The sequence below is a fragment of the Amyelois transitella genome, chromosome 18 (assembly GCF_032362555.1).
Source record: "Amyelois transitella isolate CPQ chromosome 18, ilAmyTran1.1, whole genome shotgun sequence".
NCBI classification, from domain to species: domain Eukaryota; kingdom Metazoa; phylum Arthropoda; class Insecta; order Lepidoptera; family Pyralidae; genus Amyelois; species Amyelois transitella.
The window spans coordinates 5,200,615-5,222,583 of NC_083521.1; the positions used below are offsets into that span (position 1 = coordinate 5,200,615).

The 21,969-nt window shown below is 34.2% G+C and overlaps 1 protein-coding gene across 1 annotated transcript in view; it reads left to right on the plus strand.

Annotated features, from left to right (window-relative positions):
- The first annotated feature begins 19,736 nt into the window (after positions 1–19,736).
- Positions 19,737–21,969, plus strand: part of LOC132902810 (tigger transposable element-derived protein 6-like) — a 31,914-nt gene continuing 29,681 nt past the window's right edge. Inside the window, exon 1 of the mRNA XM_060949232.1 lies at positions 19,737–21,461. Coding sequence (XP_060805215.1) covers positions 20,071–21,461 — 1,391 coding nt within the window. The 5' untranslated portion in view covers positions 19,737–20,070. The remainder of the gene's footprint in view (positions 21,462–21,969) is intronic.

Consider the following 21,969-nt stretch of genomic DNA (forward strand, 5'->3'; position numbering starts at 1 on the left):
ATTTATATTGTGATAATAATGAGCTTGTAAGGGGAAAGAATTTATCGTTTATTGTCGGTGAAATGGCAGATATTGTTATGAAATTCGTCAGGATAATAAGGTCGTTGAGGTTGACATGATGAAATAATAATGTCTAGATTTATTTGTATTAGTTTTTATCTTATGTCGAGCACTTTCTAATTACAGCGTAGTAATGATAACCTTATGTTTATTTTTTATACAATTAACTTTTAGGTTAATTTTCTTTTAGTTAGAATCAATTGACAAAATCTGAAAGGCGATTAGGGCGTTACACATACATACATATATAAACACAATAATCTAAGATACAGGTAGCCAAAATAATCCCCACACAAAAGCCCATTTGCTGGGCTTGGGTGTTGCAGAGTTCCTTCAGGGAAAATCAAATATTTGACAGGCCGATACTGTGAGGATACGGGGTGTGAAAACAAACCCTGTTAGTAGCTGTTTGGGTCTTACTGAAAACATTATTTCATTATCAGAACTCTGTACTATTTGGTAGCATTTGATATATTGTTTTAAATCATATTTATGTTTATTGTAATACAACCCTCATACTTATTTTGGTTAACTTATTTTTTATTACGTTTGTTATGTGGAAAATTAAAATTTTTTGGATAGGTATACATTGCAAACGCCGGCTGCATGAACTGAAGTCTGCAAGAAACATCAAAGAAATGTGCTTATTAAAATACGTATTACACTAAAAAAATATTCTCATAACTTTCTATTCCTTTGAGAATAGTTATTTAAAAAAATTGTTTTATGCAACTTAAGAATACAATTTAAAAATGATTGCAATTGTAAAGTAAAACAGTGCTCTCAAAAGAACGGATGTTCAGCAGGTAAGTCTTGACATTTGTATATTGAATTACTCTGCAACTTTAATTTTGCAATAATGATTAAACTTAATGTGGTTCAGTTGCAATAAATGAGTGGTTAGATATCTAAGTTTGAAAACAGCGTGATTATGTAAAAAAAACAATGTAAATGCAAAATTTAAGATTTTACACGTAAACATACATATACAGGGAGCAAATCTAGTTTATTTTGAATAATGGTATCCAGTAATGCCAAAATATTATTAATATATTCTAATACATAGTCGCACACATAAAAAAGCTTGCCTCATATTTCTTTTCATACAAGATCCTCAATTTACATTTTATGTATATGTTTTTTATGCATTATATGAAAAACATTGTAGATGCGTAAAAAAGGATTTTGGTACTGAACTGTAAATCTGATTGCTTTGCTTCGGAATGTTTAACATTAAGAGTCAATATTTTTTGTGGGCGTGATTGGTGGAAAGTAATTAAAAAGTTATCTCGCCTCAGATGGGCTCTTCATCTATTAATTAAACTTGAACCGTCCTGTAACGGAGCGGAGTGAATGCCGACAAATTGCTGCTCTTCAATTAGCTCTCATACTTCTTGTGAATACACTGATTCAATTTATTGTAGGTAGGTATATCATTAATCAATATAAATAATAACGCTGGAAAAGTGTCTTTATAGAAAATGTTTTAAAAAAATATATAATCCTGTCTGCCTATTTATCTATTGATCTTTATCTCTCAGGAATCATATAAGATAATGCAAAATTATTTAGGATTCTGGAGAGGGCCGTAATTTAGTGATATTATGACATAAATCTATCGAATTTGGGTTTGCTTTATTTATTATGTCAAAGCAAGTATGCAAAAATGCAAAATTTTTTGTTTTGTGCTTAGACCTGATAATAAGCGATTCCTTCGAAAAAAAATTTATGTCATTTCACGTAGTCCTTATTCCAGCATATACATTTATTATTTCATAGTATTGCAAATACATTTGTTACCAACAGACATATGGTATCCCAAGTAATTCTCAGTTCAGAGAAACGTTCTCGGCGTTGTTTAGAACAATCAATCAATAGCGTGTACTTAACTGTACGAAATAGAACGTTTGTTTGCAATATATAGGATGCAGAATGTTTTCTTTATATGTTCTTGTGCATCTTGGTGCGGTATTGTTGGTGTCGAATAGTTCCTGGCACTTTAAAATAGGGCCACTCCATCTTTTCTCATGGATGTTGTAAAAGGCGACTAAGGTTGTAGGAGCACATTCATCTAGTGAAAGCTTTGATGGATTACGTGACTATACCACACACGTACGATCGCGTTCATATCTGCAGTCATAGTTTTAAAATTCTTACGGGTTAAAATAGCGTGCACTGTGGTTCCACTAGATACACACACACATGCATATTTAAAAGAATAAATATTCGTTCAAATGAATAAGGTCTTTAATACCAATGATTACTAAGTAAAAGAGTTTATTATTCTATGACATATAACATAACAAAACAGAAAGAGACGGTAATCAACGATGGGCTGAACCGAACCGCTGAGCCGAACTGGGCCCGATAATTGTCGATCGAAATATCGTCGTCTCTCATTATTTGCATTAGATTTGCCTATAGAGGGAAGCCTGCCAGACTTATGTCATTTTAATAAGGTTGAAAGTTTGTCTGCACATGACCCTAGCATAGGTTGTGGTTCCTTTGAAAGTTATTGGGTAGCAATTTTATTACTTCGTGTGAGCAAGTGAGATCTAAGATATATTAGATAATCTCGCTTGCTCACACTCGCTTGTTCTAGTTACTAGCGTTACTTGGATTCCGAAGTTATTCAAGGATTTTTTTGTCTATTTTAGTGTTATTGACAATTTTTAATGTTTCAAGGTGCCATTTGAACTAAGTAACTCACTGACTAACCAACTAACTGATATCTAAGAATTACAATACCCGTGTTTTCAAACACGGAAATCAGCAAGAAATATTAAACAAGAGGGAGCAAAATAAAACATTCAATAATTAAAATTAGTAAATTTTATTGAAACAGTTTACCTATAGTTTTATTTACATATTGATGATTATATAAATCTATACATATATAGTATATTACACTAATTGTATCATCCACTTATTTCCTGTTATTAAGGTTACAGCTTAATTATTCGTTTTCATAAAGAAAAGATATTGAAGCTGTCCTTAAAATAATATCTAAGTAATTAGTAGTTTTAATATAAATTGGCAGAACCTTTCACGCACTATATGGACTCGATGCACAGGGCAGTTGTCTTGCACAAATGATATTGTTGGCATATCATCAATCGGATAAATACACCGCACAGTTGGTGACATGGTTTCTTCCAGCACTTGCACATAATGAGCAGCTGTAGCGCGTCCAGCTATCCACACCTGTTCCCCAGGTCCAGCAGCACTCATCCAGCCCCACATATTTACAGAGATGTGTCCAGACTCCATATTTGGCACAATATTTTTTTCTTCATACCGAGTTGCATTTCTTCGCCATAAATAAATGAAGTTTACCGTGTTGTGATGACATAAAATAAACGAACTTTTCGTCCGTAAACATCGCTTTTTTCCAGTCAAAATCCAAATACTGCCGAGCAAATTCTAAACGTTTTTGCTTAGGTATTTATTTCTGATAAATACGGCTTTCTTGCTGGCTGTCTGTGGTGTAGTCCCTCACGATGCAAACATAAAACAGTAACCGTAGGTAGTAAACTGATGTGTCGAGCTGTTCCGCAAATATTCTGGTCGGTATGAAGCCATTATTTTCGTACTGTTCCACCATGGATCTCCGCTGTGTGGCGTGTCGCTGTGTTGATTAGCGGACGACTTTTTTTTTTTCACTACCCTCTTCTTGATGGCGGGTTACCCAACTTGTTGTTTATTGTGTTATTTGTGTGAATGTGTGAGTGATAGCAGCGGTGCAAGCTATAAAGATTTGCGAACTATGACTGCAATTATGAACGCGACCGATTCCTATGCATGTATGTATCTTATCTTATAAACGAGCACTCGATTCCCGGAAGCACACAAATCATTGGCTTGTATTGTACTTATCTCACACATTCACTCGCATCAGGACTTCTGAACAGTACTCGTATGAATTTCAGGTTGCAAAGTGCCTATGTAGTCCTCCAACTTGGGGTAAGACGATCAACTCGTAATTCAGGTGTCACATTGATTCTTTCACTGCACAGGCCTTGCTTGCGCAGGCATTGGCTGTTGACAAATTTCGATTATTTTTACAGAAGTACGGAATAATATTGTGTATGTTATAATTTTCTTCTATAGTGTGGTTGATGGAATTTCTGCAAGTTATTCTTCTGTGACCTCGTTCTCCTGCGATTCACCGCCGATGACAAATTGCGCTCGCGACACGGTTCCATTTCCCGGTGCCGCCCATCTTTTTCTGGGATAATTCACCTTCTACTTGTATATTTATTGTTTTCCTTACTTGGCTGTCAAGATGTGGTTAATGAGTTTCGATATAGGACTTTAGAGAGAATTAGTTTACGTCTTTCATCTGATCGCTTTAAATTTGATTTATATTGCGTCTAGAATTTTTGCTTCATAAGGTTAACAAATATTTACACTTGTGTATATATAGCATCGTTGAGTTAGTATCTCGTAGATTATTTATTATTTATCATGAATATTTATATAGATAAGCATCCAAGACCAAAGCAATCAGAAAAGTTCGTTTTTCGACATGACCGTGATTTTAACATTCTGGAAGATACTGTTAACACACACATCTATATTTACCCTTTCGTGGTAGACAAAGTCAATAGTCACTACACTAGCCAAGGACCACTGAGCGAAATTATAAAGGCTAAATTATAAGGGCTAAGATAGTGATATAAAAGTGCCCTTAAAGAAGATTTCCAATTTTATAAACCTTTGCATTGATTTTATTTTTAATTTACATACATACATATGGTCACGTCTATATCCTTTGCGGGGTAGACAGAGCCAACAGTCTCGAATAGACTGAATGGCCACGTTCAGCTATTTGGCTTAATGATATGATTGAGATTATGATGATGAAATAAATAGTGACAGGTTGCTGGCCCATCGCCTAAAAAAGAATCCCAAGTTTATAAGCCCTTCCCTTAGTCGCCTTTTACGACATCCATGGGAAAGAGATGGAGTGGACCTATTCTTTTTTGTATTGGTGCCGGGAACCACACGGCACTATATTACGAAAATATTTTTAATTTGATAGAAGAAACAATAGATTAATTACGATACATACATATAAACACTAGAACATAACAACTAAAGTGCATCTAAAATTACCTAAGCATTTGTTATAGGTATTCTTACAGTTTCAATACACTAATAATACAAACATCAAGTTTTTATGTGATGGGATACCTAAGATTCAGGTTAATTAAAAAACAAATACATTATTTTTATAACAATTTTTAATATTCATAACATGGCATTTGAACGCTTGTTTCCAAATAAATTTGAGAATAATTTGTTTTCGCGTACGCTTCTTGAGCAAATATAAATTGCTTGAAAAGACTTTCAATAACGTGATGGTTACGTAAGTAAGTCACGTCTGCGAGCTCGATGGTGATGGATGACTCAGCGAAATTCATAATTAACCTATCTTATGTGTTCGGTATAGTTTTACAGATATTTTTTAGGAATAAGCAGCTCCCCAACTATTACATTTAGTTCACTGCTTAAATCAAAAGTTAAGTATCTTTATGAGTAAAGAATGTTAAAAAATATTATAGCCATTATTATCTTCTATTGATTTATCTAAACAATATTGTACAACCAGTTTTGATATAAGGGGCGGACATAATGCTTGCTTTATCTGACAGTCAACCGTTGGGTCGTTTATGAGCTGAGGCACCTTTTATGGTTCCAGCTATAATCTGGAGTGGGTAAGATCAGGAAGCAATTCCCGTCTGACAAAAATATTATCAATTTCGGATCATTTAGTTTGTAGGATGTTAGTGAGCATTCAAAAGATGTTTCTGAGTCAGGAAGTAATTACTGACACGGGACTGAGGTCGAAACAGTGCTTCGTTTTTGTGGTATTTGTCAAAAGTCGTTCTTAGCGGACGTCTTTGCCATTAAAAGTACCTATATTGAATGACAAATTACAACGAATTCCGTTAAGGGTTTTATACGGAATAGAGAAAAGATGACAACGTAAAGCCAACGTTACCTATTGAAAATAAGTCTCTTAATTCAATTCTTCTACAATTCAAAGTTGCGAGATAATTTGTGTTATAGAATTTAAACAAAGATTCTATATGTATTTATAACAGGTTTAATTGTTTATAGCATACTCACAACACAAGTAACATCGTGGATACTATTTCTGTTAATATAAGTTCTTGTAGATATAATCCCGTGCTCGTATTTCACGATACTTGGCAGTTGGTAGATAACTTGGCTCGGGAAATAATATATCATGAGAAATGTAGTGCTTTGAAATATTTTCTTCATCGCAACCTTCAATTTGAATCCAATCGTTTATAAAGTAAATTATTTTATTAAGTATAAGGAACCAGGCAGCTAATCAGCATATTGAAGTGTCAAAAATTATTTCACTTAAGTAATATCTCATATCCCAACTAATATTATTATTTCGAAAGTAAGTTGAACCTATAATAAACTGTCTGAAGAAGGACATTGTGTCCCTCTCATTCCGGAAAAAAACTACAGTTCTCGTAGGATTTGCATACATGTATTTTTTATAGGTGGTGTTAAATTCGCGCGGGCAAAGCAGCGGGTAAAAGTTGGTCATAAATAATAGAAACTTCAAAAAGAAACAAACCAAAAATAAATGTAACTGACAAATTGATTTATCAATCTCATTTTCCTTAAAAGGGATCTTTTAAATTTTTCCTGGAAACGGTTCTTTATATTCAGTGGATGAAAAATAGCATTTTTGTAAAAGGGTGACATATTTTTTAAATTACTATTTTGTAAACTTGTATTATGTACAAGAAAAAAGAATGTATTCTTTACGGATTAGGGTCATCATTTTATTTTTAAGCATTTCCCTTGGGGAAGAATCACGGTTTTTTTTTTATTTCCAACAATGTAATTTCTTTTTATAGTCAATTTCGATATAACTTTGCTATTCCGCTAGCGGCAATTTTAAAAGAACTGGTAACTACAGCCGTCATGCAGCGATTGTTTTTATACTAATTAAAAAGGAGGTACTTACTAATTTGTTAATTCCCAACTACATGTATTTTTTTACTTCATATAGTTATTTGATAAAACATACCAATATCAGCTCGGTCGCCGTGGTACTACAATTTACAAAATACTTTTGATATTTTAAGAAACGTAAGAGATTTTTCGTAGAAAAGTATAATTTCCAAATTTCTAAAAAAAAATTAAAAAAATATTGTTAACGGAACATCAAACTGTTTCCTGAGACACATACATACATATAATCATGTCTTTACCCCTTGCGGAGTAGGAAGAGCTATTAGTCTTGAAAATACTAATAGGCAACAACGTTCAGCAGATTGAGATTCCTATAGTGACAGAATGCTAGCCCGTCGCCTAAAAGCAAACTTAGTCGCCATTTACGACATCCATGGGAACGAGATGGAGTGGTTATATTCTTTATTTAATTGGTGCCGGTACTAAATATTATAAATTTTAATTAATTTGTATTGTTATCAATGAAATCTTTATGGCTTATTTGTTTTTAATTATCTAAGCTTAATATTTAGAGCATCACGTGGAATGTTGAGAGACAGATCATTTGTGATTATAGATATCTAGCTATGCTGTTAAATAAAAATATAGTTACACCTTTATTACTCTAACCTAATCGCAACATTTCTTTAAAAATTCTTGACTTGAAAAAGAAATATTCATAAGAACGGAAATGAAAGATGTAAAAACAAAACGTTTTAAAATGGAACTCGGTAAACATGAAATTGCGGGCGGGTTTTATCACGGCAGAATTGTTTTTTATGGGGCACGTGATTCCGTGGATATCTTCATTAGCTTTTATTGCTTACAAAGTACCTCGGTTATAAAGTAGTGGAATTTTCGCTTAATATGATTTCGTGGCTTCTTCCATTTGCTCCTCCAGGCTTTTAATCTCGGTTGCATCCTCACCACTCTGGAGAGGAGTCCGAGTTACGCCTTTGACCATGGACCCTAAACTTAGTGAGTCAGGTTTTTACACAAAGCGACTCCCATCTGAACTCCGGTAAACCTAACCCGTATTGGACCAAGGTTACAGTTACACGTTCAGTTTCCTGAATGTGCAGGTTTCCTCACGATGTTTTTCCTTACCGTGAAAGCGTATGTTAGCATTCAAACTAATGTACCTACATAACTTTTGAAAATCACGCATTTAAAACCTTACCTATTCGACCACCGACGCTCCTGGCTTCTTCTATTTAAAGTAAAATAATTTAATATGAGTGTGCTTTGAGAAGGATTTGAATTTATAAGGATCTATAATGTTATTTTTTATTTACATGTAACATATCCAATGGACAACATTTAAGAATAGCCTATTTTTAAAAGGGTTACGGAGGTGAATTACACATAGGTATATTGTCAAGTATTTGTACAGAAAAAAGCATTGAACACGTAATAAAATATGTCAATAAAAGTAAATGAATGCAGCAAAATTTTGCAATTTATGGAATAAATAGGAAGTATTTATGATTCGTTCACCGTGATATAGCTCTTATTGCGACTTGTTGAGCGATTAATTGGCATATTGCTAATTAGCGCGTCGTTCGCCGACTCAATACGAGCATTCCACGAAAACCAATTCAATTCTTTTGAACCGTATAACATCTGTATTAAATCCATCCTTTCATGCCATGAAACATAATATTATAAAGATAAATATATTTATAATACCACAAAAGTGGCTTAGGGTCCGACATATATATAATATTTTTCTTTATAATATGTTAAATTAAAATAAAGAAAAGATTACTATATTTCACGCCTCTTTCTCTTTCTACTCTTTCTTTTGAGGCGTGATTTTATGTATGTATGTATTACTAGAATAGACTACGCTTTTGAGAAATTACCAAGGGAGTGAAACGCACGCGAATGCTAGTTAAATTTAGAGTGTCTGTGTGCATCGAGCACTAACGTTATTCATAACTCTCTTCATGCAAGCTTTCGCGTACTCTTGACCTGACCCTTTTTCAGATTAATAAAAAAAGATTTTTAAGTGTTCCTTTGATAGTTGGACTCTGGTAAAATTAGTCACAGAGTTAGATAAGACTACTGATTAGCAAAGCTCTTTTCAGAAATTCCTTAGAAGTGTAGCCATGGACAATAGTTTAGTTCAATTCCTAGCATAATAATATTCTAGTGACAAAAAAACAATTGGTTAGCTAACTTTCACTATCTGATGCCAGCCTAATATGGCCTTTGAGCGTATGACTATTGGCTATGTCTACCTCGCAAGGGAACGTGTTATTGCATGTAGGTATACTAATAACTATTAAACAACTATGTTTTCATTTTGACAAATTTTTAGTAAGATAGCTAATACCCCATCAGTTTGCATAGCACTCATCATAACATACACTGTAGAGTAAATTGCACGCCAAATGAAATTCGCCACGGTACATACGTACGACGACGGTGGGAATCCAATTTGGCCGCGTAATAAAAGAACGAGGTGCAGCGGCTCGCTTAGATATACAGTTTCGGGAGGCGTCATTTTGGGGAACATTCCGTCACATGGGATACAGATGAAAACATGTTGGTACAGTTTATTGCCTAAAGTATTTATTTTGAGCGATGATGGGACTTAAGTGGTCGATTTAGGGGAATTGACTCATTTCGATTTTACCCCACACGGCTACATAATCTGTTTTGTCAAATCAAATAAAAAATGTGGTAGATTTAAGGGATTGAAATTTACTTATTCTGATTGGACCCCACATGGCTACATAATGTTTCGTTAAATCAAATCAAATATAATTTCCAAATTGGGTTCATTGGGTATGCGCAGTTTTGGGATGTGTCATTTTGGGGAACATTAAAATGATTTTTTTTAATCTAGTCGTATGTGACAAAATATAGCCAATGCTGTAATAAGGCGGCGATGTTAACAAGGCGAATAACCAACACAACCGATATAAAAATAAATTGTTAGCGCTTACTCCGAGTCGTTTTGCGATTAGCGAATACTTCATGGAATCGCCTCGCCTTTTATTATGACGACGCCTTACAATGTGCCGGTTGACTTACCGTACGTAAGATGTACAGGGTTATTCAGCACGAACAGGTCACGGTGATAAAACGAGATAGCGAGTATTGACAGGCGGAATTTACGGCTTCAGCATGTTTTACGAGTATATGTAAACGACGGCCTGGTTCGGATGTCATTCCCAATGATTAGAGGGTTAGACGATTTTCAGGTTGAGAAATGAAACAACAAAATGAGGTTTTTGAACTTAGGTGGCAAAGTTTCCTTTAATATTTAATAGATTGAATCGATATTTGGTAATTTAAGGTTATATGAGTTCTGTCATAAATATACTTCGATGTAAATATATAATAATTTTTTCATTGGGTTCAAATGTCTTTTATTTCTTTAACATTATAACAATATTTTGTCGCAAAAATGACGTCTACAATCGTCTAAGAAACCTGTTCAACTTTCTTATGCAATTAAGGGTTACACTATCTTAGCTAGAGGGTGCGCAAATAATCGGATGTCTTTTTTTACCGTGATGTAAACAGATGACCGCGGGTTCAAAGTACGGCGGGGTGCGGGGTTGGAAACAAAAGATGCTCGTTTCCTCTCCTCTTCCGAGGCGGGGGGCGCGGGAGGGGGCCCTACAATAGAGCTATTGTTTGTGCCCGGTGACAGGAAAAACTCCGACCTCCGTGTTCTGTGCATTTTTATTTCTTTCTTTCTCCCGATGCTTTTTCTCGGTAAGCACCTTTGACTGCGCGGGGAAATCAAAGTTGTTTTGAATGGGGTTTCGAGGGATTTTTTGCAGACCTAGATTATGTGTCTGTTTATTTAGTATGGCATGCAATTGAACATTGCGAATTACTAATCAAGAAATGGAGAAGACATGATATTTTCCGATATATATATTTTTTAAATATTTTTATATTTTAAATAAAATGGTCGTTTCAAAGTTACCATTTCCAGTCAACCAGATGATAAACAATGTTTCCGGTTCGATCCTTGGTCAGGACATGATAAAAAACTACCTTTTCCACATTGTTCTAAGTATTTAATTTTTATATTTTGTAAAATATAACAACAATAACAATTTCATATTTCTGTCAACACAGTATCACTGATTTAGTTACCTTTTAAATATATAAAACTTTTAATGGTTAGACTTCAGAATTTTTTTAAATGATTAATACCTAGTTCAGCTTTGTTTTACGAAGAAAAACTATTTTGAAGAAATCTATAACTTACTTATTTTAACTATTTTATCAAATACCCATTGTGTACAAACATCGAGACAGCATCCTATATTTGTTTCAACATGAACCGTCAGCCAAACCCTGCATAGCAAAATAACAGGACAGGAATGACAAATGGCGACGAAATAGCCACTGGCTATCGCGGCTTCAATGTTTCATAAAAGTGCCCAGCGAAGTCCCAGGCGAGTTGAATAACTCCGTCGGACGACCGGTTTCCGGTAGAACCCCTCCCCTCCATTCCCCGACCTTTTCCGGTCCCACTTCATCCTGGGTATACACTACCAGACAATGTCTCACTGTAGTTTCTTGATATCCTGTGCACTCTTTGTAATAAGTTCCAAACCATGTTACGACTTCAGTGACTTTTGTTTTATTGCTGTTAACATAAATTCTTCATTTCGTGTAAGAGCTTCGAAATTTCTCTGGTTGTAATTTCGCATATTTTCAGAAATGCAAAACCTAAGTAATTTTTTTACGAATAAAATTTGTTTTTCTGTTTTTAAAATCCACACTTTTATCGTGATTGTTGTCTGTCTGTTTGGATCGATTTTGATAAGTTTTTGTGTGAAGTGTACATATCCCAGATAAAAGTACATCTTTACGACGAAAGCTATTTTTGGTTAAACTTTGCAGAGGCTAGTTTATTAAAATTAAATTGAAGCTTTATAAAGTCATTTACACTACAAAGTATATATAGCGGATAAAATACCGTTGAAACCCAAGAATAAAAAAATAAGTCCTATCACGATAAAGTTAATAATTTATTGAAAATCAAATAAAGGTAATGTCACATTTTCTAACACTCGTGTGTTCGCCGCCTCTCGATTCTTATTTACCCGTTTTTCCTTATCAGCTCCAGCCATTCGAAACATATTACCGGGATCTTGTTGCTGAATTTCGGGATATTTAATACGTTAGATATATTTACGTGTGGAGCGTTGGTAGCCTCGTTGATCTCGCCAATTTCCTTGTTTTTTCTTTGTTTTTACACTATTGTTGTCGGAATATATTTATTTTTAAAGGATCCTTTTTTTATTTAGTATCCTAAGCTTTTTTGCGTTTGAGTTCGATTTGCAGTCAGAGAGGATGATGTCAACTACGATAGAAATGGAAATAATGATAAGTTATTAATCTTATTCATATGGTATACAAACATCGAGAGGATAATAATGTGGTAAGGCAGCATAGTTTATAACTAATAATAACTCAGAATAATAACTTATATATAAAAGAGTAGGTTCTATTAAAAACATTTAAAAAACGCAAATAAAATAAATGTGTTTTCGCTTGTTATATTTGTCGTTGCGCATAAATTAAACATAATTTGTCGTTTCTGAATATTTACAAGCTCATATTTTTATTTATATCATATCTTTGCTTGTTTTCGTGGTTGTTTATTTAGCCATTGTGGTTTGAGCTTTATAATAACAATAACGTAATAATTTCAACGCTGATTTTAAAAATAATACGTTAGGATTTTATCAAAACGTCACACGTAAGTAGGCTCTCAAAATAAAATATGACGACTGTTGAACTTTTAATTTAGCTTTACGTTATGTTACATGGTTTCATTAGTAGCGTAATTTAGGGAGGAATGTATAATAATAAATTCTAATTAAACATTTAAAATAAAAACGGAATCTTCTTACATGTATAAAGTTAGAAAACCAGTACAGTAGGTACTACTATAATAATTATGAAAAATTGTAATTACGAAAGAGTAACCTCGCGTTGCCATATGTACAGTAGGCGACACAAAGAAATATACCACCCAGACGTAAACGTCTGGATATTAACTTTTCTTGTAGTTCACTGTACCTGAAAATACTTTCAAAATACTAACTGCAAACGTTTACGTTACGAAGTTGGGAACTTTCTATATGGTTCCATGTACCTATCCACATATGAAAATACTTTAAAAGTCTAACACTGAATACATGCCGCGCAACACAAGCCTTCATAAAAAAGCGCTCAAGCGGCCATTGTTTCAGCTGCGAAAGCTCAACAATTGCTTTCACCGTGTAATGGCGCCGATAAAGCTTCCTGCATTCAATTAACTTTCGAAGTTCTTTGAAAGCTTGTTTATGACAAAGTGCAAGTTTAGGGTTTAGCGCAGAATTTTCCAGCTAATTAAATATAAAGTGCCGTGTGATTCCGGGCATTTTAGAATCCACTCCATATTTTCCCCAATGATGTCGTAAAAGACGACTAATGGAAAGGCTAATAAACTTGGGATTTTTATTTTAGGCGATAACTTGTCACTATTTGAATCTCAAATACAGCTGCACATCGCCTTTCAGTCTTTTCAAAACTTTTGACTATATCTACTCCGCAAGGGATGTAGACGTAATTATATGTATGCGATAACTGTGGCTTTATTGATGGCATTTTAAAAATACTTAACAAGTTTTCTTAAAGAGTTGTGAAAAATCCAACTGATCTCTTAAATGGCCAGAGCTCGCAAAATTGACGGAGATCTTGAGTCACTTTATTACAACATCGGAAAAGGGGTAGAGCGATCATATTCTATGCTTTATTTTGTTTTCAAGACAAGAGTGAATAGGCATTATTTGAGCTTGCGTGCTTGCTGCCTCGGGCCTCATCTTGCTTACCACTAGGCAGATTGTGGTCAAACGCACTTAAATCATTAAAAAAAAATATTATGTAACTTGCAATGTATGTAAGTATGTTAATTCGAATGGAATCTTTGAACTCAATTTTAAAGTAGATATCTTCAACCTTAAACGTAGTCTCTGCCTACCCCTCCAGGAAAAGGCGTGATTTTATGTATTACTATGTATCTTCAACCTTCAGTCAAAATATTCTTTAAACTACAGAAACAAAGTCAATGCCTCAGTTTTCTTAATCGAACAACTGTAGAATTGTGAGAAAACTCCTCGTTAATAGCCAGCTGATCTTCTAAGTGGCTGGAGCTCGCAAAAAGTGACGGAGTCTAATGGAGATATCCTGTTCTCGGATGTTTTCCTTTTTTGCTGGGAATATTTATTATCCATGCCGTTATCTAAAGAACATATATTACTTTTATATTAGAAACAACATACCTATATGTAATTAGTGTGTTGGTCATTATATAGATACATAAATGTAGGCTTATTCGATATTTACTTTAACACCCACTTAATTTCTCTGCTTAACCCGAAGTTTGACCGTTAGATAATGCATTTAGCATTAAGTCCGCCAATTGCCTAATATGGACAACGATTGAGGTTAGGTCAAGAGTACCCTAAATTGACGAGTTTGTAAGAAGACAGAGATTAATATGGACAAAGCGAAAGAAGTGTGCAACAATACCGGCAAGTGAAAAAATTTGGTGAAGTTTGTGGAGTAATTTTTTGTATTTTATGTTTAGATGCCACAGATTTATTATTATATTATGGAGTATGGGGATATACCCCAGTTTTAAGCCATAGAACTAAAAAAAGACAAGGTAGTGGTGTAAACACCGTGTACCCTTATGTTTGACGGTTCTTAGTAAACTGAACAAAGTATTGGAGCTTATGAACATATTATGCAAAGAAAGTTGGAATACTTTAGTTATGTTATACGAAACGCAAACTAAAGGGTTTTGCAACTGATTTATATAGGTTGATATAGTGAATATATTTCCTTTAAAAAGATTTGTGTGAAAAAGGCCCTACTTTTGGATAAGAAATCTGTAGTACGTACCACCTCGCTGTTTCAAATAGCTACTTCAAAGGTCAAAATCGTTATGATTTAACCTAAGATGAGAGAGAAACTCCAAGAATAAAGTTGACTCTAGGTTTTAGCCATATACAACCGCTTGTTTCTCATAAATAGATCGACTGCATGTACATTTTGAACACATAGTTTATCTCCAAGCGCCAAGCTAATACAGCGGGAAAAATTTTCATTACGTTTACATGCGTCCAGTGAAGTCAGAGTATGAAATATGTTTAGTGGCCAGCGTATCCCGGGCAGAATGTATTTCCTGCGGAAGTACGTAGCTCTGCACCCCATCCCCGCCCGCCACCTCTACCCCCTCCAACACCCTCCGATTTCCAATGGATTCTCCATTCGTTTTTTCGCCTCTTGTCCTCACTCGCGCGGAATACATCATATACTTCAAATACAATTTGTTTTGTAAATACTTGGACGCATCATTGGGTAGAAGATTGGTAAATAATTTTCGAATCGTTGGAATGTGCGTAACAATATATTTTCACACTCTCCTCGATTTATAGTTTTTGCGTTTTGATAAAACTTTAAGTAGTAAGTATTTAAACATTATACAACAAATAATATCAAAACGATTTATTATCCTTAGTCTCCTCTATATCTTATGTACGAGATGGAGTCTTGTAAACTAACCATGTACGTGATGCAATGGTTCTTTTATAAAAAAAGGCGCACATCCAACCACCGGGATTGCCACATATTGAAATCTGTACACATTTGTACTTAGAAAATAAGTTGAGTGTGTGGTCCTTGGATGTCAAAGCTTTAAAAAAAAGGTTTTGAAAACTGGAAAAACCAACTAAAAATGCCCATGGTAGATTTGATATCAGGCAAGGAGTTGAACGTTACAACTTTTCCAAACCATATTACAATATTTAAAGTACCTTCCTTTTAATAATGAGCGATGTTCGAGCTTACGCAAACAACAAATTCGATCAGGAACACGCGATGATGAAAGTAACATTGATGTTTTATTTCACAATACTGCGCCCTTTACAACTCAACGCTGTTATTTGCATTGGAGTCAAACAACTCTGTGCTATGTAATCACAGAATTCGGCTTCACAAGCACTTGAAAATTGCTGGACAAAGAACTTTAATTACACGGCATGCGTTTGTGAGAGCGCGCGTCATTAAAAGAATGCTCTCACATCTGCGATGAGGGCTGTAGAAATATCCGTAGATATCGGATTTATTATTTCACCTGCTTTTAGTTTTTGTTTCATCTCTTTTTCTGTTGTTTTTATGAAAATAAATATTTTATGAAAATTTCTTAATTTTAACTGAATGTTAAAAACGATGTGTCACGTTTTATAATTAATATTGTTGACTCGTTTTTGTCATAAATTACAAACCTATGTATTTTTCAGACCTCGTCAACCATAGAAATTAGAACAATATAATTATACCAATAGTAATAATACTACGCTGAAGAAATCTTAGCTTATATTAAAATTAGTAAATGAATAAAATGAGTTTATTAGTTTATAAAACATCACATTTGCATCTGTTGTAAATATTTTCACCTGAATAAAGTTCTTTGTCGTAAATCAAGAACTCTTGTCAACAGACTCTGGCTTATTGGAAACAAATAGAGTGGAAAGAACAACAAACATCCTCGTTTTGCGTTCCAGTCCGAGCTCCTTTCCTTTCCATTGAATTTATATAACCTGCATCTCATAAAAAAGTTCTTTGAATCAAAGATCTCTTTAGTTACTTCGTGGTTTTTCTTAAGTTTTCGGTCTCATTTCTGTTTTAATAAGAAATGTATATTTTTTTGTAATCTTGGCTTACATCTTGGCTGTGTGTTAAGTTTGACAAATTAACACACAGCCAAGATGCATGAAGGTTATCTAGTGAAGTAAAAAAAAATCTTCGGATTTAATAAGCGATATTTCGACCATGAAAGCTACTCTAAAATACTGTACTTTTGTCTTCAAAATATAAATAAAACCTGTCACTATTTCAATCTCAATTCAAGCATAAAGCCGTGCAGATGAACGTGGCCTTTTCTTTTCTTAGCCTTTTCAAGACTGTTGGCTCTGTCTACCCCGCAAGGGATGAAGACAAGACTATAAGTATGTATGTATGTATATATATAAAACTTTTCCGTTACTGAGTGACTAACTAGCAGACAACGCACGGGTATAGAAATTTGAAATGTTCATGTAGGCTATTCTGTGGTCTAGGGGTTTACTAAGAAAGGATTTTCCGAGATTCCCGCGGGAACAAAATTCACCGAGATTGTTCGTCTTACGCTGGCAAACGCTATCGTATAAAATTCGCAGTTTCTCTAAACCAATTACGAACCATGATGCCATCTTAACTTTCATTAACTATGCAATATCTTTGTGCCTACACATTATTTTCTAAAAGGCTTCAATGTTCATATGATTTGATTACTGAATGAATCAAAATGAAAATTAAACCTTAAAATGAAAAGGGTTGGGCGTGTATCGAATACTTAATTCGCACCTTCGTCAACATCAACATCGTCAGGCTTTTCTCTCCCAAATAGGCTTATCATATATCTGCCTATAAGTTTCAGAATATAAATAAAAGGATAGATATATATGCTAATTTGGCAACATATTTTGTAAGTAACATTTTTTATGTCAACGGATTTTGGTGATATGCAAAAACATTTTAAACAATGCTATCTTCATATTGTGCCGTGTGGTTCCCGGCACCAATAGTAACAAGAATAGAACCACTCCATCTTTTTCACATAGATATTGTAAAAGGAGACTATGGGATAGGCTTATAAACTTGGGATTCTTCTTTTAGGCGACGGGCTAGCAACCTGTCACTTTATATGAATCTCAATTTTTTCAGTAAGCCAAATAGCTGAACGTGGCTTATCAGTATTTTCAATACTGTTGACTCTGTCTACCTCGCAAAGGATATGATTATATGTATGTATGTATTTACATAACTTTCACGCCAAAAAAACTGAAATTAATAATGTAGTGATAATATAAATATGGACTTAGCAAAATTCTAGTCTCTAGGTATCCCCCCCCCATGTTTAAAAGGCGTGACTTTTTATGTATTGTTTTTATCGAGGGAATAAATAAATAATAGTTTTTCTTAAATAGTACTGATTACTAATAAAAGTCAAATGTGCAAAAAAGCCAACTTCCGAGTTTATAAATGGAAGAAATGAATCTAAAACTTGTGTCCACAATATTTGTTTTCAAAATTTTGGGTGAGTTTTAATTATGTTTCTTTGGTCATACAATTAAATACGTCTACGAAGATCGGTTGATTTAATTATCTCATTCTGGGGTTTGACTTTATGACATCGTTCCTGGGGGTACCTAGAATTCGTCTTTGACCAATAAATTCATAGATATCGAAGATCATGTCAAGTTACGTAAAGTTACCGCCTTTTGACCTCGCTGTTCATATTTCTCGTAAAAATTCACGAAAAGCAATATCTTACTAAGCCCTTGCATTTCTACCGGAAATCGATTTCTGATATTCCTTCCTTCATATTATTATCTATAATGGAGGCCCAGACGAGCTACGGCAGGAAATGGAAATTACATAAATATCTGCTACATTCTGAACACGTGATGAGATGTATTATGGCATTGACTATATACATACTTAGAGGAAACAAAAGTAGATACAGTCACAACTTTTTTTTAAAAGAGGGAATTTTGTGAATTTAAGCTAATCTAAGCTTCAGATAGAGCTAGTTTAGTTATTTTTTTATACATATTAAGAAATTCGAACTCAGTGCATATCCTTTTCTAGAAACCTCAGATCGTCAACTATATTAATCATATGAATCATTTTATGAATGGATTTGAGTCATTTTGAGATTGTCTTGAATAAATGTATTTTCAAATAATAGGTTACAGGCCCAGAAAAGCACAATATGGTGGAGTTATTGGTAACGTAGGAGAAAGAGAACTGATATACTGTATGTGTGGCCTAAGTAAGACATGTATGGTATTGAGAATATTGAAAATTGAACCTACAAATCCACTATTCAATCAACTAACAATAAGGTATAGCTGCTAAGCCTATTACGGCAAATGTAGGCTTCAAATAACCCTGCAATTTGGAACAGCGTTATATAAAGGTAGGCGCATACTCATCCCATGCCCACGTCAATAATTGGAGCGGTTGTTCATGTATATTTTTTGTTCACAGCGGTGCTCTCCAGTCCGCATTGTGCCCGCTCGAACCTCCCCGCCGCGCCACCCCCTGGAAAACGGTTCGTATTTTTCATTGTTGCTCCAAAGCCTTATAGGTTTTGCTTTATTTATGCCCTTTATAACTCGAGAGATAAATGCCTGCAAGGCGATGTTCTGCTTCTGTCATAGCTTAATGGCTTCGCTATGATCCTCTTAGTTGGAAGTTTTTTAATTATGTTTTTTACTTTTAAGTTTAATTAAACCGAGTGTTATTTCGTTATTGTGTATTTTTCTCTTCGAGTAAGTAAGGTCACTTTTAAATTGCGTAGTTGGAATAAACTTAATAAACCGCAAAACAATAAAGAAAAAAAAGAGAGATTTTCTCATAATCAACATTTTTTCAGTACCATTAGTTTAAATTGTAATTAAAGAGAGGCTAGTCAAACTAAGTGGAACAAACGCGAATTTTATAATTGTAAATGTATCATAAAAACCTATTTAAAACATTTATTGTACAAATTAATAAAAACATAAAGATAGTTTTATGTACAAGTATATACAGTGAAACCTGGTTAAGTGGGACCTGGATAAGTGAGAAACCTCTATTATTAAGAGTTGCAATGAGGTCCCGGTTCTTTTTCATTAAATTACCTCTGTTAATGGGACTTTTTGAAACTGGTTAAATGAGATTTGGATTCTAAGACTTTTTCGATGTTTACCTCTATAATTGAGATTGTGTAGCTCAATTATCTGTATAAGTGAGACAAATTAATCAGGTCTGAACACGTTTTGACATGTTTGTTTACAAACATTTCGCATCGTCTTCCGCGCATGCTTTGTTTATCAGTACTATCTCAGGTTTTGATCTTAAAACAAGGAAATAAAAGTGTACAAAATGTCTAAACGTAAATATAAAACGTTATCAGTATCTGAAAAATTAAAACTTCTATCAGATTATGATTGTGGAAAGTCGCGTGATGAACTGTGTAGGGAGAATAACATACCAAAGTCAACCCTGTGTAGAATTATTCAAAATAACGAGAAAATTCGGTCTCAGTGTATTGATGGAAAAGGAAAACTCAAACGAATACGAGCCGCAGAGTATCCTGAACTTGAAAAGTGTCTCTGTACATGGATAAAGCAGGTACGGAATAATAACATTCCAATAAGCGGACCAATGATTAAAGAGAAAGCTGAAGAATTTGCAAAAAAGCTCCATTTTGATAATTTTTCTGGCAGTAATGGGTGGTTGGAAGGATTTAAGAAAAGAAACAATATCACATTCAAAAATGTTTGTGGCGAGAGCAATTCTGTGGACAATAACGAATGTAATGAGTGGATTAAAAACCTTCCAGCTTTATTACACGATTATTCCCCCGATGACGTATTCAACGCCGATGAAGCGGGCTTATTCTACAAGTGTCTTCCGGATAAAACATTTACGTTCAAAGGTCAGCCTTGCCATGGTGGTAAATTGAGTAAAGATCGGGTCACAGTACTTGTAAGTGCAAATATGTCTGGGACTGAAAAACTGCCACTTCTTTTAATTGGAAAATCTAAGAGCCCAAGATGCTTCAAGGGTATTAAAATGTTGCCTGTTAATTATAAAAACAATAAAAAGGCCTGGATGACTTCTGAATTATTTGCAGATTGGTTAAAAAAAGTGAACGCCGATATGAGGGCCCAAAAACGAAAGATCATTATGTTTGTTGACAACTGCACAGCTCACAACAATATGCCCAAATTAGACTATGTTACATTATTGTACTTACTCGCCAATACCACAAGTAAATTACAGCCCATGGATCAGGGTATTATCAACAACTTTAAGGTTTACTACAGGAAGGAAGTTGTTCAGTATGTTCTTAAATCTATAGAAGAGGATAAAAGCCCAGAAATTAACATCCTCCAGGCCATGAGATTTGCGAGAAAAGCTTGGTTTTCTGTTAGCAAAACTACAATTAGTAATTGCTTCAAAAAAGCTGGATTCAAAGTCACGAATGTATCTGAACCTGAGAGCCTACAAGAGGAGCCAGAGATCTGTGAAACTTTTCCAGAATGGGATAAATTATTTACTGAATGTAGGAATGAGCAACAGGCGACTTTTCAGGATTTCGTTTCTATGGATAATAATGTACTCATTTCAGAGGAGCTCAATGATGATGACATAGTTGCTATGTATTCTTCTTTGGACACAGAAGAAGAAGAAGAGGAAGAAGACTGTGAAGAGACTCCAGTGAAAATTTCAAAGTGTGAGGCAATGGAAGCTTTAGAAACTTTACACAAGTATTTCGAAATGTCAAATGTTGATGATTCTAATATTTTTGATCGAATTTATTATATCGAGAAACAGGTTTCAGCAACTAGCAATCAAGTACAAACAACCATTACCGATTACTTTAAGTCATAATCGTTACAATATTGTTTTTTTTTATATGTAGTACAATCATATCTACTACATTAAATTCTTAACACCAAAAATACGCATTTTTATTAACATTTCCACGTCTAATAAAAGAATAAAGGCACATTTCTACCTCTGTAAAGGGGCCTCTGTAAATGAGACAACTATAATTTTAAACCTGTTTAATTGGAAAACTGGATTATTGGAAACTCTCAATAATTGGTACATATGTCTTGGTCCCTTGAGATCCCAATTAACCAGGTTTCACTGTATTATCAATTGACTATAACATACGTATATATTTAAATGCTAATTCTTGTCAAAAATTGTTAAATTCTACGGTAAGAAATGTGATCATCAGCTTGAATACCTTGTTTGTTGAGGCAGATT